We start from the raw sequence: 26,024 nt of genomic DNA, 5'->3' as shown, positions 1-26,024 counted from the left end.
ATTTTTACTAAGAAAAAAAAAGGTTTTTGATAATAAATTTATTTTATTTCGAAAAAGTAGCAATAATCGTAAAAGGGTATTGATAGGCTTGCTAAAGTAACTAATTTTAGCTGTCAAATACTTTTGTATTTTGAAGTAAATTAGTATAAATTTGTTTTTACTTTTATTTCGAAAAAGTAGCAATAATCGTAAAAGGGTATTGATAGGCTTGCTAAAGTAACTAATTTTAGCTGTCAAATACTTTTGTATTTTGAAGTAAATTAGTATAAATTTGATATTATTTTAACTCCCTTTGAAAACCTCAATTTTCCATACAGAGGGAACGGGAATAGCATCCAATATTCCCTGAGAATGGTTGCGCATTCTCAGTTCCCTCTATATTTCGAACGAAGCTCTCATCGGTCTTTTTTTTTAATACTAAACGTTTTTTTCCCCCTGTCACTTTTAGCTAAAATTTGGGTTTGCCAAAATCACTTCATATTCTTTGAAAATAGATTTTAATAATAGTATTTCATTTATCCTACTTTTGCAAATTTGTTTGATAATTCAATACGTCTCAAAATTGTCAACTTTACAAATGAATATATATATCTAATTTATTACCATTTTATTGATTTTAATAATGGGATCAATATCTGACATAATAAAAGTGACGGTTTTAGTATCAAGTAAAAATATATGGAAGGGGTTGTAACTCTCTATACCGTCTCACAAGACGCCCCGGAGAACTACCAACCATTCCAATATTATTTAGATTATACAGGAGATGAAGCAGTTCAAACTGCTAAGCAATATTTAAATATTCCTCCTAATATTACATGCAATGCATACGTTCAAAAAGCTGACGGCTCAACATTCTGGCTTGATATGATTCAAACGCTTAGAATGCAAGGCCTTGAGCAAGGAAATGTTATCGGTTTACAATATGTTGCCCCACCGCAACCCGAATTCAACAATCAACCAATGCAAGCATTGAACACCGATTTTAATCAACAGATGCCATTTCAAGATCCACAATTTTATCAACCAGTCGAGCAACAACAGTTTTCTCAGTTTGATTATAGTGGATTGCAGGCACCTCCAATCGATTCAATGCCATATATGTCTACTTCGTTTGACTCGATTATTGCACCTTTCGCTTCCTTGGAAGGTCTCCAAGCTCAATTTTACAAGACAGACGATTTCAGCGACGCCGCACAATTTGCTACAGGCATGTTTGCCAATTTCAACTTCAACTTTGCTATGCAAGAACCAGAAACTATTGGACCCACGATTATCGCGAAATCTCTGAATATAGATGATGATGAAGTTACAATCCTTGGCACCATGAATGACGAATACGAGTTTAACATTAACTCCTCAATTGCAGATTTCAACACCAACTTTGGCTGGGGTGCTGCCTCTGGTGATGCTGAAGGTGGAGGTGATGTCAGCGAAGAAGTCGTCACTTTATTCACATTTTTCGCTTTCAAGGAAAAGTCCGTTAAAGTCATCTACAGAGTTTACGACAACTTGCAAGACTGCTTGCAAATGGCTTTCATGACTATGGGAAAGGACATGGAAGAAGAAATGGCCATTCTCATTACACAGGAAAATGGAAGTGATCCAGTTTGGTTCGCAGAAGGAAAGTTCCTTTCCGATTACAATCCTTCACAATCAACCGAAATTCACCTTTTCAACAGATACACTTCGGTTACAGTTCATTCTCAGCATTATAAATCAATCAAAATTACTCTCGATATTACTAAGCCTGTCAGCGAATTGGTTGGCGACATCGCTCAGGCATTAGATCTCGATTCTTACCACTGCTTCACATTGTGCTCAATGGAGAATCCAAATCAACCGAAGTACATGTCCATTGAAAAATCTATCCCAGAACAAACGAAAGTTCTCAAGGAAGTTATTTTCATGAGACAATACTACCTCTTCTCATTGGAAGATATTACAACAATGCAGCAAGCAATTTACGCATTCGAAGATGCCAAAGAATTGGCAAACAAGAGCAAACTCGAACTCAAAAAAGAAGAAGTTCTTAAATACGCCGCTTACAACTACGTAGCCACGAACAAAGGTGATATGACCAATGTACCAGACGATGTCTCTCCTTACTTGCCACAGAAGCTCGGCGAGAAAGGAAAAGACGCCGGAAAAGGTGAATCAGTCCAAAAATTCCTGGACAAATACGGCCGTCGCTTAGACCACTTCAACGCCATCAAGAACTTCATCGGATTACTTAGACATATCCCTGGATTTGCCGCTCAATCCTTCGATTGCCATATTACAACAAAAATTCACGGCGAAGACGTTGACATGAACGTTATCGTCGAAGTCAATCCATATCGTCTTTTGATCCGTGACAGATACGGAAATATCGAAGAACGTGTCTCATATACTGAAATTATCTACGTCCAATGCGTTGATACTCTTGATATCCGTTTCGCTCCATGTGCTGGCAAGAACGCTCTCTACCAGTTCGAATCAGATAACGTCGATCAGATGTACAAACTTATTTGCAGATATCGTGAAATCACAAACAAGATTTACACAGATAGAGGTCGTAAGTTTGCAAACAAGGGTGATTTCCATACACTTATTACTGAAAAAACTGCAATTTACCTTGGTGCAACAACAGATCTTGGCGATCAGCAGATCAAAGAGTTCAAGTTCGACAGAAGATTCTCAGGATCCATTCTTCGCAAGGCCTGCGAGCAGTACCTTGGTGTTCCAGAGGATCCCAACCATGTTTGCGTTATTCATCTCGTCGATACAGTTTATCGTTGGGTTAAAGACGACGATATCCTTCAGACATACTCATTACAGGATGGTATGGTTGTCTATCTCCTCGACAGGAACAAAAATATCAGAATCCATTATCCAGATGACTCGGTTAAGACCGTCAGAGTTGATATAACCAAGACAATCGAAGAGATCTCCAAGGACCTCTTCAAGAAAGCAAGGTTACCAGTCATGCTCGGCTACACTTTATGGTGGCCAGATCCAAACAAAAACATCATCCCCCTGGATTTCCGTTTAACTCTCCCTGAACAAGTCGATTACTACAATGAACTTTACTTCAAGAGAAGATTCTACGTTCTTACCAGTGAAGTTCTCCAAGCTACATCCGGTGCTGTACAAACTGTCATTGAATGCTCCAAATACTGCAACGAACAAGGCTTCAAAGTCGAAGAAAAAGATATGATTATGTTTGGTCTTACATATCTTTATGCAATGGGAACACGCGGTATCCACAAAGGCAAATACGAACTTGCTGATATTTTGCCACCAGGAAACAACGTTCCAGCCAATATCCAGAACCAATTCGCCGAAGCTTTGAAGGAATCAAGAGCAATGACACAACTTTCCGCAGCAAAGAAATACATCGGTATTTGCAGAGGTTTCCCAGATTTCGGTGTCGAGAAACACAAATTCTCATCGTACAAGGATGACTACGGAAAAGGAGCAAGCATCAAGAAAGGATCAATTGCAATTGGTCCATTCGGATGCACAATTCTTGATTCAAAAGGAAGCTTAGTTTATGAAAGAATTCCATATCGTGCCATCAAGCAGTATTCATCATCATTGAGCAATTTCAAGTTGATTTTCCAGTACCACAAGTATACAATCACAGGTTTCTTCAAGATCAGAGATTCCGAAACAATCAATATGTTGTTGACATACAACATCAACTTGAACCACGATTTGCAGATTCTCAACAAGGAAAGAGAAGCTGAACGCAGCCACGAAACATTGCTTAAAGTCAACGGTGGCTGGAAAGATGAACAAGGAAGAGTCCATGGCCCGATGATCGATCTCAGAGTTGGTGTTTGGGGTGAATCACAACTTAAAGATGCTTTGTGGTTCGATCTTGAAACACCACAGCCACAAGTTTTGGAGTCAGCTCTTGCAATCACTGCTACTGACCATAACCAAGAATATGCAACATTAATACAGATCTTCAAAGGTATTAACAAATGGTTACTTCCTCACATGGTTCTTTCTGATGTTCATCCATATCGTGATGGCATTATTTACCTCCATCCTGCAAAGTTGAGGATCAAATTCATCACATCAGATCAGAGAGGAAAGACAATCGAAATTGTCACAACAAAGACTGTCGAAGAACTCATCCCATTGATTGCAGAAAAGTTGAAATTCAAGTACTACTCTGGCTACGCTTTGTTCAAACAGGGCAAGAAGAAGCTCAGAACATTGGACAACTGGAAGACAATCACAGAACAAATCAACAGAATCTGCGATTTACACTTCCGCCGCTTCTTCTTCATCATTAACAAAGCTGAATTCGAAGATCCAGATGCTTTGCTTCAGCTCTACTATGATGTCAAGCAGTTAGTTCTCGAAGCAAAGGTTGACATGCAACTCAAACAAGCTGTTGAACTCGCCGCCATGAGTATCACAGCTGAAGTTGAGAAACCAACTTCGAAGAGTGTTCCTGATAACATTGCACCATTGTTACCAGAAGGAATGTCTTTCCACAGGAGAAATCGCAATGATATTATTGATTACGTCAACAAGAACAAGCAGTTATCAACAACAGAAGGAAAGATCAAGTACATCAACATCGTCAGAGCCATGCCAACATTCGGTGTTACAAGACATAACTGCACTTACATCCAGCGTGATGAAAAAGGTGTTGCTGAAATTCCATCAACAATCATGGTTGGTCCTTCAAGAACATTCGTTGTCCACAAGACTCTCAATGAACAACTCGCACAAGCTGAATACAAACATTACATCAAGACAGAGTATACTGACACTGAATTGTTGATTAAGTATTCATCCGACAAAGAAACTAGTACACAGCACATCCTTGTCAGAGCAAGTGATCCATCAATCATTGCATCATTCATCACGAAGCACATCGATATGATCAACAAGTTGTTGCTCGAAAGATGCAAGGATTACGATCCAAACTCCGATCCTCTCATGTCAAAGGAACGTGTTGTTTTGAGAACATCTTTTGGCTGGAAAGTCAAAGAATCAGATCCAATCCAGTTATACGATATGAGAGCAAATGGCGCAAACTTGTTAAAGAGAGCAGGCAAATTCATCAAACTCGAAGAAGACATCGAATATTCACCATTACTTAAGCTCACAGATGATGAATACAGATGGATTGCACCAGACCAAGTCCTCGAATCATTATTCCCATGCGATTACATGCTCCTTCAGATCTTCCCGACATTGGTAAACATCAATGTTCACCTCGAAGGAGAGGCATCTCGCACAGTAACAATCAACATCACGAAGCCATTGAAGGATTTGATTCAAGACATCGCTGATAGATTGTTTGTCGATTACTACATCGGCTACACACTCTTCATCGAGCGTCCAAACAAACCACCGCTTCCATTGGATCTCTTCTACTCCATTCCAGAACAAGTTGGTGAAGCTCATGATTTCTTGTTCAAGAGAAGATTCTTCTCATGGACAAGAGAAGACAGACAACAAGACTTCGTTGTCAGATCATTGTATCCAGATGTCAAGGCGAATATCATGAGTGGTATTCCAACATTGAACGATACAAAGCCACAGGAACTCGCTATCTACATGATCTATGCAGAAACACAAGAGAAAGATCCACAGAAGATTAAGATTCCTGATCAGAATTCTCTATTCCCGAAGAGAACTAACTCCGAGAAAATCAACATGGAGAACATTAAGAAATATATTAAGACAAACGACCCATTGAAGCCAATTGTTGCTGTCAAGAAATACATCCAAGTTGCAAAGAACTGCCCGAACTTCGGCTCAGAAATCTTCAATGTCCAACTCTCCGATGATACAAAGATCAAAACTCCAGCAGACATCAAAGTTGCGATCGGTCCAAATGGTGCTTTCTTCTCAGGTAAGTACATAAAAACTAAGCCAGATGGAACAGAAGAAACGGTCAAGATGAATGAAAAGGTCGGTTATCCATTCATCCACGATTACTTCTTGATGGTCGATCACGTCACAATCCGTGTTTCTCAGCCAAATGGATGCATTAGAAGCTTCTATCTTACATCAGACAAAGCTCCAGCGTTCTATTCGGTCATGAGACAATACATCGAAATCATCAATCCATTCATCAAGCAACGTGAGAGACTCCAGTCCGCAAACGAAGATTTGAAGAAGAAGATCACAGGAATGATCGACTTCCCAATCAAGATCGCCGTTACTCGTCGTTTGGACCATCCAAATCCACCACAATTCAAGTTCGGAAGAAACTTCACAGGCTCCAAAATTATTGATTTGTCACTTTTCTACTATGTTTTGCCAATTGAAAATGACAAGTGGTGTTTGCTTTACAGAGACAAGAACATGGAGTTCAGCTGGTTCAAACCATATCAGAAACTCCAAGAGTTCAGTCCTGATCCACAAGATCTCATCCTTTTGTTGCAGAAGATTCCACAAATCACAGTAGCAAATGAACATGGATTAGTTCACAAATTCGATCTCGATATCACACAGAACATTATCGAACAGACACAAATTACAAACGAGTACTTCAAGCAAGGATCACATCTTGGCTTCACATTCTACAACACAACAGAAGACAACAAATTACATCCACTCAATTTCTCATTCTCTCTTCCAATTCAGACGAGATATTACAGCAACCTCACATTGCGTAGAAGATTCTTCGTCTTCACACAAGAGATGTTCGATGATAACCTTTCTTTGTTCTCCATTTACAAGGATTCAAAGAACTTCGTCCTTTCAGGAAAACTCGTCTTGAATGTTGAGAAAGCAATTGAATTGGCCATTTTGTCTCTTTACGCTGAAGCAAGTGATCAAGCTAAAGTTCTCGAAAAGATGGTCAATGCCAAGCCAGAACAGATCCAGTTGCTCTTCCCACAAGCCATTGTTGTCGAGAACAACCTTGCTCAGAAGTTCTCAAAGGCATTGACAGTTCAACCACCTCTTGAAAAGTCTAAGGCTGCAAGAACATACATCAATTCAATCATGATGATGCCTGGCTACGGTGAAGAAGTTTATGATATCGATTTCTTGTTCAGAGATGATAACATGGAAGGAGATACAATCGAATTCCAGCCTGGCCGTATTTCATTATCACCACGTTCTATTTTGCTCATCAATAACCAAGCATTCATTGTTGGTGAAATCTTCTATCCATTCTTGGCTGATTGGTTAGTAATTGATAGTACAAATAATTCAGTATGCAGTGACATTCTCGCTGTCAATGATCAAATGGTCATTGTCTTCCAGTACAGTGATTTCCAAGGAAACTCTTATTCCGTTGAAGTCCATTCAAAGGATATTGCAGTTATTGCATCATACATTTCCAACTTGCTTGAAATCTTTGATATGCCAAACATCGGTACAATCATTGATTACAACCAAGGTCTCAACTTCAAGAGAGAAGTTGTTGTTGAAGAAGATTTCGATATCGATTACTTCCAGCACGATTTCGATCAGATCACATCTTTGGATTTGGATCTTGGCGTAAATGACACATTATTCCATCGCGATGATGACGATGTCGTCATTGATGACATGGGAATCTCCTTCGAGAAGAAAGAAATTAATGAACAAGAAGTTAATTTCGCAGATGCAACAACAGATATCGTTGATGAGGATCTTGAATGGCGTGCGAACACAGATGGTTTGCAACACCAGAGAACAGGAAGATTGCTCGACATGTTGCAAGTTCAACTCGATATTCCAACAGAAGAAATCGAGAATCTCAATCCAAACCAGCTCTTCCAGCAATTTGCAACTCTCAACGATGCAATCAACACATTCGTCCAGGAATGCGACAACGATGATTTACGTGACAGGTTCTTGAACATCAGATCCAACATCGATGCTCTTTGCGATACAACACAGAGCATCCTCCAAAACGACCAAGAACTCAGCCCATTCGCAGAACAGATCCATGCACAGTTAGTCACTGCTTTGCAGGCAATTCCTGTCGCTAGATCAACTTCTGATTTCGTTTTCGAGAACTTCAAAGTCACTATCAAAGATCAGATCAACCAGACGCCAAATCTCATCAAGAGAGAAATGCCAGAGATCTCCAAAGGTCTCATTGGAATATCAGATGAACAAGAACTCATCGCTGATACATTGCTCAAACACGCTGCTCATCTCAAAGCACATAACATCGATACATTCGAGATCCAGGCGAAGTTGAGGAATACATCATCGACATTAACAAGATTAGCTTCAACATTGGCTGAACAGAAGAATGTCACAATGATCACTCCTCACTTGGTTCCACAGTTCCAGACTGCTTCTGCAGAACTTGCTGAAGTCGGTGCCATTTTGGATACACTCAAACAAGATGGTGTTTCAATCGAAGATCTCGGTGAAGCACACAGCAAGTTCAAGCAATTGCTGGCTGCAACACACGCAATGATCAAAGAACAGACACAGCAATCATCAGAAATCCAGAAGAGAGATACACTCATTGTTATGGGTAACGATGCAAATATCCCAGACTTGATCAGGCAGTTAGATGATCTTCCTAACAACAAGATCAATTCTCTTACAGACGATGCAAAGGCAATGGTTAAATCCGCTTACGATGCTATTGATGAACTGAAGAAAGTTCTATCACAGTTGAACAACATGCCAACAAGCGAAGCAGCGAGATTAGAATCAATTGCTCATCTCCACAGAACAAACGAAGCAATTAAAGATGCTTTGATACAATTGCAGAAGTTACCATTCGGTGGAGAGCATCAACCAGTCTTGATGAAACTCATGGACATCCAGAAATTAGTTGCCAATCAATTGGATTATATTTCAACAAGAAATATCACTCCTATCTCTGTTGCCAAAGTTAATGATGATATCAACTATTTGTTGAACTTCGTTGGCAGATTGAACCGCCAAACAATCGATCAGATTGGAGAAAACAACATGGAAATCATCAACAAACTCAAGGACTACCAGTACAACTTGGCCCAGCAACAGAGCGCTCTCATGGCAAACACTGTTGATCAAAACGCTGTTTCTAAGGCACAATCATTGATTTTGCAGTTGAAGGCCGAGCTCCCAGAAATTAACTCATCCATCTCAAGAGTTGCAGGCATCACAAGAGATGCAAACATCCCTGTGATTATGGAGAGATTAGATCTCAACATCTACAAGGCAATCAATGATCCAATCGCTGAAGGTGAGAACTTGGCACTTTGCGATTACGTTCTCAAGACTCAGGAATCAAATTACGCTGTTGCTAATTTGATCAATGAATTAACAGCGATCTCGAAGTTACCAGCCGTTTGTGAAGATCCAGAATTGTCATTCCGTTGCGCAAAGTCAATTGAAATGTCACAAAAGACATATTTGGACATAAATGATGTCAGAAATGACATTGTTCAAAATCCATATTCAAAGAGCGCTCAAGATGCTTGCAGAGATGCAATCGTAAGGAACTTGGCAACAATGAAGGAAATCCAAGTCTTGGCACACAGAGTTGCTGATGTTGCACAAAATGTTAAAGTTGATCAGTTAACTGATGAAACAATTTCAAGTTATTCCAATGTTTTACACGCATTAAATAATGCACAAGTTGACAAACTTCCAGAGTTATCCATGAAATCACAATCCAAACCAGAATTACTCAGCAAAGTTACTCCGGAAGATGTCCAGAAGGTTATTGATGCGTTGACAAACATCATCCACGTTACAACATATTACGCAGGATTACCTGAAGTTGTTTCTAATCCAGATTTATACAACGCTGCATCAAATTACTACAACACATTCTACCAGCAGTACCAGCAAGTCCAGCAGATGATGAACAATCCAACACCTGATTTGTACGAGATCGTCAAAGATATCAAGGCTAGATCCAACAATTTGCACAAAGTTGCAATGCAATTGCCAACATATGCAAACACTCCAAACTCTGACAAATCAATCCCATCAATTGTCGCCTTGTTGGAGCAGATGCAGCCTGAAGTTGATGTTCAATCACAATCAGAAGTTGTTGTTACATTCGATGACATCAAGAAGCAACTCAAGGATACATCTCCAAAGATCAAGTCGTTGAACCACCTCATTAAGAAGTTGAAGAAGGCTGACAATGTCAAGGAGAACAAGGCAATCATTGAGATCTTGGAAGACTGGTCTAAATCACTCACAAATGCTGCTGACAAACTCAATGTTCACGCTGTCGAATCAACATACAACAAATCATTGGCAATGAGTGATAAAGCAGGTTTGTTGGTTGCTCAGAGAAAGTTGGTTGTCATTCCACTTAAAGTTAAACAAGTTTTGACTAAGGAACAATCAGAAGAATTAGGAGCATCAATGAGTGCATTCAACACGAGTGCTTTAGCATCAATTGCTTTGATCCGTAACTTACCACGTTCAAAGAAGATCGAACTCAACAAGACGAAACTTCCAAGAATCACAGAAGACACAGAAATCGATGATTGCGTTCCATTGTTACAAGATTACGCTTCAAGAATTCGCCTTATCTTGGATCAGTTCGCAAATCTTCCACAGATCCAAGAATCAGCCAATTCTCTCAACCTCTTGAACCAGATGAGAAAGAGTTTCGAGTACATTGATTACGACAATCTCAAAAGAATTGGCGAAAAACAATTATCAGAGAAATTGGTGTCAATTCACAACGCAACACCAGGAATTATCTCTGCCTGCGAACTTCTTCAGCCATTAGCTGATTCCGATGCATTGACTGTTGCTTTCAAGGGCTTCAATGACTTCTCGAATTCCATCTACAAGATGATTTCTGTTCCACACATGAACAACGCGAAATCACAGGAATTCATCTCCCAAGTCATGCCACAACTTCAACAAGTCGATGCTGCAATCACAAAAGTACAATCCAATCCAGCAATTCAGTCGAATTTGCTCCTTTCAAGTTCGATCAGAATCATCCAAAACATGGTTCAACAACAACTCAGAGAATTACCAACACTCAAACCACGCCGCGTACAACAGGCTTGCGACGACATCTACGGCTCAATCTGTGCAGTTTTACCACAGATTTACGAGATAAACAACATCTCAGAGCTCGAAGATTCATTGCAATCTCTTGGTTACACCACAGAAACATACACTGCTTTACCAGCACAGAGAAAGGCTAAGACAGAATCATTGATAATCAAAGACCAGTTGATTTCCAAACAAGCATTGAAGTCATTAGTCGAACATCTCGATACCAATTTGACAAATGACATCAATGAAATTGACAGCGAATTATACCAGAACATCACTGAATCCCTTAAAGTTATCAATGATCACCAGAACAACGTTCCACAATCAATCAGATTGGCTATCAAAGATCTCATTCCATTGATGGCAAGAAAGAATAATACAGCAATTATTCCTTCATGCAGATTGATTACAAATGTTGACAACAGCTACGAAAACAAGACAGAAACACAGACACAAATCGCTGTTTCTGCAACTGTTTCCGCTGCACAAACATTACTTAAGATGAACAAGGCAATGAAGTACTTACAAGACCAAATCAGAGACAACGCAAGGAAGTTTGGTCCTGAAGTACAATACTACGAAACCAAAGCTTTGTCTTCTCTTAAGGATTCCGATGCCAAATTGTTAGTTGAGTGCAGAACATTACCAGCAGCAATTCTCAACATCGAACAGCTCCACAACAACAGATCAGACATCGCTTTACTCATCCAAGCCCTCAAAGACAATGAAATTGTCAAAGGCATCGTCCAGCCATTGGAAGAATCATTAGTTTTCTTCAACAACACATTACATGAAGTAGACAATTCCTTCGCTTCAATTCTCTTGAATAACTTGGAGAGAATCGCTTACACATTGGATAGAATCAATATTGATCATCCACAGCTTACTACTCCACAAGTTATGGACTTCTTACACCAAGTAACTCCATATTTGAAGAATGTAAACAGACAAACAAATGTTGGCCGCAGAGATTTGGCTCAGGTTTGCAGGATCTACCAGCACTTCTTGGCCAATGTTTATAATCACATTAACTACAAGAAGAAGCAAGAAGAGAAGGATGTAAGAGAATCAGTTGAGAAACTCGATCCATTCAAGAATTTGATTGAATTATACGCAAATCCATTGACTTTCAACGACAAAGCTGATACTTTGAACCATCTTTTGGCTTCTTTGATTCTCGCTTCAAAGACATTTGAACACGTGAAACAAGAAGCACAACAGAACCCAGAACAAGCTGCAACACTTCTTGCTTCAACATGTGATTTGATACAAGAAGTCGAAATGACGAATTCCATTGCAGAACAATTTGGATACAGTGATCCAGTATCCAAAGAAAAGATCACTAAAGTTACAAGCAAGATTGAAGAAATCACTGCTAAATCACATGCTGGAATGACACAGACAACAGCATCAGATTTAACAGAACTCTCTATTTTGTTATGTGATTTAGTTGAAATGATCACTAAACAACAGGAAATCGACTTCAATTCACAAGATGCAAACATTCAAATCAAGGATGTCAACACAGAACTTTATCTTTCATCAATTACTGACCAGTCCTGCTACAACTTAGCTCTTCAATCCAATCAATTGATGCAAGGACTCAAGGAGAAGATGAAGACTCTCAAGGCTGCAAGAGCAAACAATTACCAAGCCTCGACAAACGTCAAAGATTTCGTTAAGAAACAAGCAACACAAGCTGCTCTTTCCGCATCAAGTTTGTCTGTTTCATTGAATCCAACACTTTCTATCACTTCTTTGGATCCACACATCATTGCTCCTGCAGTTATTCAGTCTGTACAATACGGACCTGTTTATGCAGCAGCAGTTCCAATTCTCCAGCAGCCGAAGTTGTCATCATCCAACACACAGTTGATGATACAACAGAGATTGGAAGCTTTGAGACAGAAGGAATTATCAGAATTCCCAGATGTCGTCAAACAATTGTCCAACAAGTCATATTCTGCATTTACTCCAGATCAAATCACTGATTCTATTATGTCAATCCAAGATCTATTATCAAAGGTTGACAATTCACAAGCAATTGAAGAAGCATTGTCTCGTTTGACACCATCACAAGTATTAGCACAACAGCATGTTCTTAAGTTTGCAATCGAAGGATTAACAAATGAAACAATTGATGCACAGATTGTTACATCAGATCAGGGATTATCTGCAACTAAACTCAGTTTGCTTGAAGCAACAGCTCATAAACAAGCAACATCTCCATCAGAATTAAAGATCAGAACAGTTTCAGATATCAATTCCGCAATGATGAAAGATTTGTCATTAGTCAATCTCCTTGAATCTCTTCAAGCTGTTTCTCAGCACATGATCTCGCAAACACCAGAACTTTGCCGTTTCGTCAATACTCCAGAAGGACAACAACTCTTCCGTTCTCCATTAGATGCAGGCCAAATCATCGAAGCACAGCAACAAATCCTGAGACAAATTGCTTTGTCAGACAGCCAGGAGAACTTGGCTGCTTACACAAGAACATTCACTCCAGCACAGATGATTAACCAACAGAGATTAATCACACAAACAATCAACATGTTGACATCCGATGAAGTCTATGACATCATCAATGACAGCAATGTCGGAACAACTCCAATCGAAATCCTCAAGGCAGCAAACATCAAAGTTCAGAACAATCTCAAGGAAAGTGGTGAAGAAAACAACACTTCTTTGATTGATATCGCATCTCTCCACAAATCACAGGAATTCATTAATGATTTGATGGAAAGAGTCCAGCTCGCACAAGCACTGATGACAGTCCAAAACGCTCACGATGCTGCAACACCTGGCTTGCATGCAAAGATAGAAAAGATCGATGTCGCACAGCCAATTGTTGGACAGTTCTTGGAACAGCTTTGCCCAGTTTTGAAGACACAAATCGAGTACTGCAACTCTCCACAACAATTCGCAGAAGTCATTGCACAAATGAAGACAGAAGACATCGATTCACAGCAGAGTTACATCGCATTCCTTGCTGGTGCATTGACAACATTACCAAGACAAGAACTCAACAACATTCCAACAGTTTCATTCCAAGAATCAGCACGTGGTATCATTGAAAGAGTCACAAACAAAGTCAATGATATCTTGTACAATTCTCCAGAACAATTAGCTGATGTCAATCCAATTGATGATGAAACTAATTACGATGAATTCACAAAGCATATCCAAGTTTTGAATTCATGCATCACAGCAAACAACATGGAGAGAATTTTGTCTCAGATCAGATCCAATTCTCAATCAATTGACCAACAGATTAAATCCGAGAAACTCCAGGAAGTTTTCAATGACTCTAAATTTGGTGTTAATGAGGCAAACGAACTCAGAAACAACCTCTTAGTTCTCAACGACTTAGCCAACCAGTCGAATGAAGAACTAGACCAGCGCATCAAGTCATTGAGTGATGAGAAGTTGGTACAATCATATTCAGTTGTTATTGCAAATCTCTTGAGATTGAGTAACTTAGATTCAGTTGCACAAAAGGTCAAAGCCAAAGGCGCCGAAGCCAGAATCTTTGACAGATCATTGTTGATTCAAGCAGAACCTCATAAAGGAATTGCACAGCACCCAATTGCAGAAGTACTTCCTGAAGTCGCCGCAATCAACGATGAATTACTCAAGACATACAAGGATTTGGCAATTACAACATTGTCAACGAACTTGTCCAAGCTTTCATTCGAATACGCCAAATCATTGGTCAAACCACCACAACAGATCCATCAATTATTAGCTGAGCAAAGATCTGTATTTACCTTGGAGAAGATCTCTGGTCTCCAACAGACAATGTATCAGCAAATTTACACAATTTCTCAGCAAGAACAACAAGTTGTTGATACAATTGCACAGACACCAGAAACAGACAAAGCAGGAATTGAGTCAATGCTAGCTAATTTAGCTCAATTATTCCAGACACCGGAATACTTGAACGCTTGCACAAATGACATCAATTTCATTCCAAATGATTTGAATGATCCAAAGATCATCGATCAAACTAACCAAGTTTCAGCCGCAACAATTGCAATGAAGCTCATCCAGTACCAGCAACAAATTCTCCAACAGAACATGGACATCATTGCACAGATGCCATTGCAGAATTCCTATGTTTTGGAGAAAGTTTGCGCCACTGCAAAGGAAGCTCAGAACAGAGCATTCATCACATCGAAGTTAATTTCATTGCAGAAAGAGTTGTTAACAAAGAACGAACAGTTAGCGAAGATGGTCGAACAAGGAAGACAACAAGGATCAATGAAGATCAACATCAGTCCTGAACAATTAGTTCAACTCCAGTGCGAAGTCAAATCATTAGTTTCCACACAGGCAACAGCATCAAGAATTGTTCCTTTGGCTGCAGGAAACGACCAAGATCAGTTGAACAGATTATGCGTTATCAACAACTTGGTTTCCATTGTCAAACCAGAACAAACTGTTGTTACAGCATTCTCCAACTTAAATGACTTCAATTCATTGTTTGCTGACATGTACAACACAACAACTGTTCCTGTCTCAATCTCTTCCATCCTCACGAACAAGCCAAAGACAGAACTCATGGCTACAGCCAATGCTGCACAAACAGCTGCAGGATTGTTGCCTTTGTTGGCTCAGTTCTCTACATTGCCAATTTCAGAGTGCTCGAATATCTTCAGTTCATCAAATGTCGAAGCAATCAATATCTTGAACAAATTAATGACTCCAATTTCACAGATGGACAGAGATATCTTAGTACAACAATTGGCAGACTTGACACCACAATTAGTTGCATCTCTTTCCAGAGTTTCTTCATCAATCTCTGATCCTGCAGTTAAATCCGTCATCATCCCAGATCCAACAATCATTTTGCAGACAGTTAACGAGATCCAGATGAATGCTTACGACTTGAATGATCCACATAAACTCGGCAGATACAGACAGATGTGTTCTTACTTAATGCAGATCTCAAAGAACTTGGCTGCTGCTTTAGTACAGCCACAGAATGTCAACTTCGAGTTCAAGCCAGTCACAAACTGCGCAAAGATTGTTGCAGCACTCAAAGCAAACGACATCTCAAAGTTACACGCAGAAATCATCGAATTCAAGGCTTTGAAGACAGCTGCAATTGCAATGAAGAAAGAAGATCCAATCATCGATGCACAGCTTGTTAACATTTCCCAGATCGAAGATGCAATCAACAGTTACTACATCTCAGGAGTTGGTGCAGACAAGAACATTTTGCCAGCACTTAAAGATTCCGAGAAGAAGACAATTGATTTGATCCAGAGCCAGACACCAAATCCATTCCAAGTTATCGACGGATTGCAGAATCCAGTCATGATTGAGCAAATCTTCACTGACGCGAGAAAGAACCTTGACCAGTCCACAATCAATCTTATTTCCGCTGTCAACTCAAGAGACAATGTCCGCGAGCAAGATCTCATCTCCGAAATCATCAAGTCTGTTGCAGATTCACAGGCAGCGATGTTCAGAGGAATAGAACTCGCCAACTGCAACTCAGCACCAGTCTACACTGACTACATCCACATGATTAACAGCTCAATGGGTGCTCTCCATTCCATCATCGAAATCGGAAAGTCATCATCTGTTTCAAGCACACAAATCAAGAGAGCAACAAGATCATTCAACAGAATGATCGCTTCTCTTGAAGACATGATCGACGAACAAGATATTTCCAAGCCACAAGCTCCAACAACTAAACTCGAACAAGTCAGATTGGACTTCATCAAGAGTCTCGCAAACTCTACAAGAAACATCATTACAACTGTTTCTGCAAGCGCTACATCAAAGATTCCTGAGTCATTCGCTTCAATCATGAGCATAGAGAAGCCAAGACTCGAATCAGCAACAATACAGTTACATGATGCTTATGCTAGTTTGGTCCAAGTCAACACTGATCCAACAGCAGGAAACGACTTCTCGAAGGAATTCGAGCAGTTGTTCTCTGTTTTCAACGAGTTCAACAAGGTCATCAATGTTACAAAGGCTCCTCCACTCGAAAAAGTCACTACACAACTGATCAACATCTTCGAGAACATGAACCACACAATTGTTCAGTTGGATAGATTGACAGACAGAGACATCAGAGTTCCAGATATGGAGAACGCGGAGAAGCTTCCAAAGGGATTCCAGTTACCTCCAATTCCAGATACAACAGGAATGACTTCTGCACAGGCAATTCCTAAGTTTGAACAAAGTGTTCAGAAGTATTCCGATGCAGAAAACAAGTTCTACAAGACTTTGCAAGATTCTCACGTTAAGAATTTAGTTTTAGTCGAAGCAATCAAGCCAGTTTATGATGCTGTTAAAGAAGTAACACAATCATTGTTGGCTGCTTCAGTAACTGTTCTTAACTTGGATGCACAAAGAACAATGACGAACTGCGCATCAATAATCAGCGACAACTTCGATCAGTTGATCAATTCCTTGAGAGACAAGTTCCTTCTCAAGGGTGAATTCGACATCGTCTCGCAGAAGAGCCGACAAGAAATCAGATCATCGATCGCAATTGCAACAACAACAGCACGTTCCGCTCTCAAGAAGGAAGAGGAAGAACAACGCCAGTACGCTGCAACTGTCGCTAAATACACAGCAGTCATCAACCCATTGCAAACAACCAAGGCACAGATCGACGCATTGCAGAATTCTGTTTCCTCAATGCCACCAAGCTTGGCAACAGAGTTATGCAACTCCATGATCAAGCCTTCACAGGGTATTTCCCAGACTTTGCTCACAATCTTGTTGTTCTCAAAGGATCACGACGGCGCAATCAGAAACATCGATAGCGTTCTTCCTTTGGTCAACCAGATCTCTGAACAACTGAGCCAGACGAACGAATCGATCAAGAAGGTCATGGAAGGCGTAGATGAACCAGAAACAATTACATCACAGGCAATGCGCAAATTGTCCGAAATTGCACAACAGTTCATGAAGGATACTGATACAAAGAACAATGACGCGAAGAAGCTCATTGACTTAGTCGGAACATTCGGACAGGCATGCGCAGGTATCGCTAGAACATCTGAACAAGCTTTGGAGACAAAGAAGCAAAGAGCTCAGGCAACAAGTCAAACTGTTATTGGACAAGGCGGAAAAGTACTTGGAAAGGCACTTGTTTTACCAAAGACAAACTTAATGAAGAGATTAGAGTTAGAGTCAAGAGTTATCAAGGCTAGAATCATCTTAGAAAGATCAGAAAAGAAGCTTCAAGCTATGAATTAAGTTTTATTTTTATTAATTTTATCTTATTCATAAAAGATTAAAGTGCATTCGTTTTTATTTTAATTTATACATTTTTGGGAATATACTTATTTGTACAAAGAGAAGAAAAGTTGTCTATACTTTATTTTGTTGGTTAATGCTTAGTGGAAGTATATAACCTCCTTGACATGTTGCTGATCAGTAGAACTTATTCTATTTTTTTTTCACAATTATTATCTAATCACTAATCTATGAGTTTGAAAATTTCATTGTATTTCACTGGATATTAATTTGAAACATTGGATAATGCAACAATGTTGAATATATCGATGATGAAGAAGGATAATAATTAAAAAAAAATTGGAAGATCATTTTATTCTTTCAAGGAGTCCATAATATATATTGACTTTATCTTGATGATAATAGCTTATAGTATATCGTCTGAATAAATGGCTGCTATGAAAAGACTACAGAGATCGTTGAATATTTGGAGAAATCAATTCAGATCAATATTATTAATGAAATTTTGATTTGAAAGGCAGAAAATGATTACCATAGATAAACCATTAAAATTACGATCTTAAGCTGACAAATAAAGGGAAAAATTTCAGAATTGTAAAGGGGCGTGTGGGCAATTTTAACGACATTTTTTAACGCGATACGAGCGTAAGTCCATAGAATGTGTTTTGAGGGAAACTATAAAAATCCAAAATAGAGGTAAGTGCGCCATTATTATCTGCGAAGTTACATGGAATAAATCGAAGAGTAAGTACAAGATGATCTTGCATTTTTCCAAGTAAATGAAATTTATTAAAATTAAGATGATAATATTCATTTATAGTATGTGTATGATGTGTTTTCAAAATTTCTTCAAATAAAATGCAATGATAATTTTTGAATAATTTTTTTCTTGTGTATATTTCATTTTTTATTAGTGAAAATATCATTACATCAATAAGGAAAGCACAATCCAAATTCATATTAGTTAAATTAATCTACGACCAAAAGCCCGCCAAATTTGAATTAAACACGTTTTTTGATAAAAGTGTCATTTATGATTGTTGCATTTAGGGATAGTAGCCAATTTCGGTACCAATCTTGAAAATGCCTCGCCATGCCCGCAACATGGAAGAGAAGTATTGGTCTGATATTGAACTATCAATCAATGCAAACTGAATCACCTTGTCATGTTGCTCCACAGATACAGCAGTCTGAGTCCCTCGCTTGGTCATATCACACCAGATAAATAAAAGTTCAGCTTCACAATACTTACCTGCTCTATTATGTGATTTTTTCCAACTATCATATGTTAGTTGTTGTATTGAAGTTGAGTATGAAAGAATAATGTTGCAAGATTTCTCACCAAATAAAAAATCATTAAAGAACATTTTATTCTTTGAAAATGTATTTATGTTGAAAATAATGGAAGATGTTATTCTTGTTAGTTAGTTTACGAAGTTCTTTTGGAAGAAATTTGTTGAATATCTTTATTTTGAATGGGAATGAACTTAGGAAATTCACCACGAGCTCTTGAATAGGCAGAATTGTAATGGATGATTAGCTATGATGGGATTATACGATGTTGGTTTGTTCTAGAATGATTAAAAAGTTTTCAGGTAATGTGCTGATGCATTACAAAAGATGGAAATTATTTAAATAATAACATAGTTTAATAATATTCAATTTAACTGATTAAATATTTGAAAAATTATCTAATTAGGATTTTTTTAGTTTGAAAAGTTAATTTTAGGCATAGTGTATAAAATAAAAAGCATCTACCGTGTCAGAAAATCGAAAAGTTTTCCAAAAAAATCATAAATTTCAAATTTTGAAATAAAAATTGGTACTTTTTAATATGTAAAATAAGAAAATGTATTTTTTTTGAAAAATTTAGATAGAGTAGTTCTCTTTGTATCTAAGAGGAGTGAATTTTTTTTTCTTTAACAAGATCTGGAAACGAACAATTGAAATTTATTTTATCAATATCAGGAGGAAAAGTTAAGATTCAATATGGGATTGGTTGGGTGTAAGGTAGAGGAACTATTGTGTGATAGTTGATGCTTAGAGTTGAAATTGAAGGAAAATAAAACGATAAAAATAAAATGAATACTACCATGGACCCGTCAGTAATAGGTAGTGAAGAGAATAAATCATCCTTACCTCATACAACAACTCATCCTTACCTCAGACAAAAAGTCATCCTTACCTCAGTCATTAACTCATCCTTACCTCAGTCATTGACTCATCCTTACCTCAGTCATAGACTCATCCTTACCTCAGTCATAGACTCATCCTTACCTCAGACAAAAAGTCATCCTTACCTCAGTCATAGACTCATCCTTACCTCAGACAAAAAGTCATCCTTACCTCAGTCATTGACTCATCCTTACCTCAGTCATTGACTCATCCTTACCTCAGTCATAGACTCATCCTTACCTCAGTCATTGACTCATCCTTACCTCAGACAAAAAGTCATCCTTACCTCAGTCATAGACTCATCCTTACCTCAGTCATAGACTCATCCTTACCTCAGTCATAGACTCATCCTTACCTCAGTCATAGACTCATCCTTACCTCAGACAAAAAGTCATCCTTACCTCAGTCATTGACTCATCCTTACCTCAGTCATTGACTCATCCTTACCTCAGTCATAGACTCATCCTTACCTCAGTCATTGACTCATCCTTACCTCAGTCATAGACTCATCCTTACCTCAGACAAAAAGTCATCCTTACCTCAGACAAAAAGTCATCCTTACCTCAGTCATAGACTCATCCTTACCTCAGTCATAGACTCATCCTTACCTCAGACAAAAAGTCATCCTTACCTCAGTCATTGACTCATCCTTACCTCAGACAAAAAGTCATCCTTACCTCAGTCATTGACTCATCCTTACCTCAGTCATTGACTCATCCTTACCTCAGTCATTGACTCATCCTTACCTCAGTCATAGACTCATCCTTACCTCAGTCATAGACTCATCCTTACCTCAGACAAAAAGTCATCCTTACCTCAGTCATAGACTCATCCTTACCTCAGTCATTGACTCATCCTTACCTCAGTCATAGACTTATCCTTACCTCAGTCATTGACTCATCCTTACCTCAGTCATTGACTCATCCTTACCTCAGACAAAAAGTCATCCTTACCTCAGTCATAGACTCATCCTTACCTCAGACAAAAAGTCATCCTTACCTCAGTCATAGACTCATCCTTACCTCAGACAAAAAGTCATCCTTACCTCAGTCATAGACTCATCCTTACCTCAGTCATAGACTCATCCTTACCTCAGTCATTGACTCATCCTTACCTCAGTCATTGACTTATTCTTATCTAAGTCATTGACTCATAATTACCTCCGACATTTACTCATCCTTACCAGAACTTTACATTTAAATTCAAAATAATTTTATTATATTAAATTTTCAAAACCATATTTTAGTTCAATACTATTATAGATATAACTTTGTCAATAATGAATATTTTCGCGATTTGGCAACGAAAATCAGATTTGGACAAGTATTCATTGAGTTATCAAAGATTTTATTCGAGGATATAAATTAATTAATATGTGAAATAATTATATAATAAGAGACGGATATCCAACACTCAGTCTCTCTTTGACATCCAACACTCAGTCTCTCTTTGACATCCAACACTCAGTCTCTCTTTGACATCCAACACTCAGTCTCTCTTTGACATCCAACACTCAGTCTCTCTTTGACATCCAACACTCAGTCTCTCTTTGACATCCAACACTCAGTCTCTCTTTGACATCCAACACTCAGTCTCTCTTTGACATCCAACACTCAGTCTCTCTTTGACATCCAACACTCAGTCTCTCTTTGACATCCAACACTCAGTCTCTCTTTGACATCCAACACTCAGTCTCTCTTTGACATCCAACACTCAGTCTCTCTTTGACATCCAACACTCAGTCTCTCTTTGACATCCAACACTCAGTCTCTCTTTGACATCCAACACTCAGTCTCTCTTTGACATCCAACACTCAGTCTCTCTTTGACATCCAACACTCAGTCTCTCTTTGACATCCAACACTCAGTCTCTCTTTGACATCCAACACTCAGTCTCTCTTTGACATCCAACACTCAGTCTCTCTTTGACATCCAACACTCAGTCTCTCTTTGACATCCAACACTCAGTCTCTCTTTGACATCCAACACTCAGTCTCTCTTTGACATCCAACACTCAGTCTCTCTTTGACATCCAACACTCAGTCTCTCTTTGACATCCAACACTCAGTCTCTCTTTGACATCCAACACTCAGTCTCTCTTTGACATCCAACACTCAGTCTCTCTTTGACATCCAACACTCAGTCTCTCTTTGACATCCAACACTCAGTCTCTCTTTGACATCCAACACTCAGTCTCTCTTTGACATCCAACACTCAGTCTCTCTTTGACATCCAACACTCAGTCTCTCTTTGACATCCAACACTCAGTCTCTCTTTGACATCCAACACTCAGTCTCTCTTTGACATCCAACACTCAGTCTCTCTTTGACATCCAACACTCAGTCTCTCTTTGACATCCAACACTCAGTCTCTCTTTGACATCCAACACTCAGTCTCTCTTTGACATCCAACACTCAGTCTCTCTTTGACATCCAACACTCAGTCTCTCTTTGACATCCAACACTCAGTCTCTCTTTGACATCCAACACTCAGTCTCTCTTTGACATCCAACACTCAGTCTCTCTTTGACATCCAACACTCAGTCTCTCTTTGACATCCAACACTCAGTCTCTCTTTGACATCCAACACTCAGTCTCTCTTTGACATCCAACACTCAGTCTCTCTTTGACATCCAACACTCAGTCTCTCTTTGACATCCAACACTCAGTCTCTCTTGACATCCAACACTCAGTCTCTCTTTGACATCCAACACTCAGTCTCTCTTTGACATCCAACACTCAGTCTCTCTTTGACATCCAACACTCAGTCTCTCTTTGACATCCAACACTCAGTCTCTCTTTGACATCCAACACTCAGTCTCTCTTTGACATCCAACACTCAGTCTCTCTTTGACATCCAACACTCAGTCTCTCTTTGACATCCAACACTCAGTCTCTCTTTGACATCCAACACTCAGTCTCTCTTTGACATCCAACACTCAGTCTCTCTTTGACATCCAACACTCAGTCTCTCTTTGACATCCAACACTCAGTCTCTCTTTGACATCCAACACTCAGTCTCTCTTTGACATCCAACACTCAGTCTCTCTTTGACATCCAACACTCAGTCTCTCTTTGACATCAACACTCAGTCTCTCTTTGACATCCAACACTCAGTCTCTCTTTGACATCCAACACTCAGTCTCTCTTTGACATCCAACACTCAGTCTCTCTTTGACATCCAACACTCAGTCTCTCTTTGACATCCAACACTCAGTCTATCTTTTAAATCCAACAATAATTTCAAACAAATACTTTAATTTAATGATTTATTATTATTATATGCTTCGTAATCTTTTCTTGTAGATGCTAAAATGCTCTGAAAATTTTCATCATCTTCAAGTTCAAGGACGAAATGTAATTTATCCTCGGCGTCTAAAAATCCCTTGAAATTATTAACAATTTGTAGATATAATGATCTTGCATAATGGATATTATAAATCCTATAAAGTTTTGCAATTAAAGCAACCATCATATCATCGGCTGCACTGGTTTCTATACTATCATCAATGAAAAATCATAATTCATTCCTCTTGTTTTATTTGTGTTTGTTGATCATTTTGATTCGAATTTTTAGGATTTGACTTGTTAGATACTTTAAATTGATTTTGTGCTTCATTTCTTTCGATTTCAAATAATCCTATGCAAGGAGGCAATGTTGAGAAATAGTAGTGTCTTTCTTAATTTCGTGAATGCATGGAAATTTAACACCGAACTTACTCTTAAGAATCAATTCCTGATCAATGCACCATTGTCCGCATGTAGGATGAACATTCAAGAGCTGTTTTGCATATTTCTTTTGGTTGCTTAGTTCTCGACTAACATTTGTATTTACAATTTTCGGTACATCCTTTTCTCTCTGCATTATATAATCTGAAAGGAGATGAATCATCAGCTTGAAATCAAATTTTCCTGCCGAAAATTTTTCTAAGTTTTTTGATATTGCAAATGGAAACTTTCGGCATGATTGGATGGGCCAATAAGGCATTCCCTAAAACACAAGCAGAATTTTCCTTTTTTATTAATGCAAAATTTGTTATATTTTTGAATGGCATTCGATGAAATCGCACCTTCATTATGCCATTCTTCGAGTAATTGAGTATATTGAATAGCCTTCGCTTCATAATCCTCTTGCCTTATGGCTCTGATTGTATCCTCGATCATGCCATCCACCATGCTTCCCTCAGACAGTAGATTTAGCACATGGCGTATACAAGCCCATATGATTAATTCTTTATCTTTTGCAAACTTTTTAATTCCAGTTCCTAAATCACCAAGGAATGAAATTTCTCTGATTCTTTCGATTGTAACACCAGATTTTTCTAAAGAGGCAAAAAACAGTTTGTAAGCTTCTGCGTTTTCGGATGGACCAACATAGAAGCCCATAGGAATCCCTGTTTATAAATAACTACTTGAGGGACTATTAAAATATAATCTACAATTGGGAAGGTAGCGTCGACCTCAATCAATTGAATTTTGCAGTTCGGATTCATAAGCAATTGCGCAGATATTGGTGATACCCAAGAGACCCATTCGACTCTATGTCCTTGACAAAACATTTGATATGTTTCATTATCATCACAATAATGAACTCGCATACGTCCTGGAAGGGTTTTTAACTCATCATAAATATCTCTTTCGTCTTCTGTTTCTGGCCGGTCAATTATATTATATTTAATTAACTTCGTACGAAATTTATTTTTGGTTTGTGGGAATGGCAAAATTGATTTGTGAATTTTAAGATATGAATCTTCGTCAATCATCATGCCTTCAGGGAGATTTTTTAATTGAATTGAAAATAAATTTCCTTTAACAAGGACAATATCAAATAATGTTTTTTTGTTTGTTGAGGTAATTAAGCTTTCCTTTATATATTTAAAATTGTATACTATCCTGTATCGAAATAAATCCGTTTTAGGATCTTTAACCGATGCATTTTTGATCTCCAAAAATGACGGTAAATAACTTAAAAATTCGTATACTTGAAATGGATTCAATAATTTATTTTTGTTAACAGTGAGCTCAAAATTTTTGATTTTATAAGGTATTTTGGAATTGCATTCGAAAAATAAAAGCCTTGAATATAGTCCAATATAATTCGATGATTCTGTATCATATAATTTGTTAAGAAAATTTATATCTAACATTTTATACATTGTCTCCAGATAAAATGCTTCTAAGCCAGATGCTGTTGTTATATGTTTGATACAGCTTTTTGCGGTATCCTTATTTAAAAATGTACGAAAAATAAGGAATTCATTATATTTTGCACAGTTAAGTAATACTTGCCCTTGAATTCTTCTTTCATTCAGATTATTTTGTTTTAGAAATCCGATGTAATCATGAGTTGAAATCAAAAATGGAAGCATATTAGCATTGACACAGTTTGATCCTGCCAAAATCCATTTGGGCACAGTTCCATCATTCAAAAGATCAAAGTCGAAATAAGATCCGTTGTAAATTTTAACATAATTATTAAAGTTCTTATCTTTGATGCCCTGTGCAAACTGATTGAATACATTTGTGGCAGAGAAATGCAAGGCTAAATGAGCGATATGCAAGTGATCATCAAGAAATCGAAAGTCAACATTCGAAAAGTTATATGTAGTATCATCATTTAGAAGATGTAATATTAGATTGGCTGTCGATTTATATGGATAACATGTAATTAAATCTTCATATAATA

The 26,024-nt window shown here is 38.3% G+C and overlaps 2 protein-coding genes across 2 annotated transcripts, besides 1 other annotated feature; both read left to right on the top strand.

Annotated features, from left to right (window-relative positions):
- Positions 1–466: part of a mobile genetic element that runs on past the window's edge.
- Positions 467–678: 212 nt separating this feature from the next.
- TVAGG3_0859980 (Second domain of FERM family) lies at positions 679–19,103 on the top strand (the record flags this gene model as incomplete). Its single annotated transcript, XM_001314951.2, has 1 exon — positions 679–18,165. One exon carries the CDS (start codon positions 679–681, stop codon positions 18,163–18,165), a length of 17,487 nt encoding a protein of 5,828 aa, XP_001314986.1.
- A 1,143-nt stretch (positions 19,104–20,246) lies between these two features.
- On the top strand, positions 20,247–21,572 carry TVAGG3_0859970 (uncharacterized protein; the record flags this gene model as incomplete). Its single annotated transcript, XM_001314950.1, has 1 exon — positions 20,247–20,546. The coding sequence occupies one exon, from the start codon at positions 20,247–20,249 to the stop codon at positions 20,544–20,546; it is 300 nt and encodes a 99-aa protein (XP_001314985.1).
- Between the last annotated feature and the right edge of the window lie 4,452 nt (positions 21,573–26,024).

The sequence above is a fragment of the Trichomonas vaginalis genome, chromosome VI (genome assembly GCF_026262505.1).
Source record: "Trichomonas vaginalis G3 chromosome VI, whole genome shotgun sequence".
Taxonomy (NCBI): domain Eukaryota; phylum Parabasalia; order Trichomonadida; family Trichomonadidae; genus Trichomonas; species Trichomonas vaginalis.
This window is presented reverse-complemented; position numbering and strand designations above follow the sequence as displayed.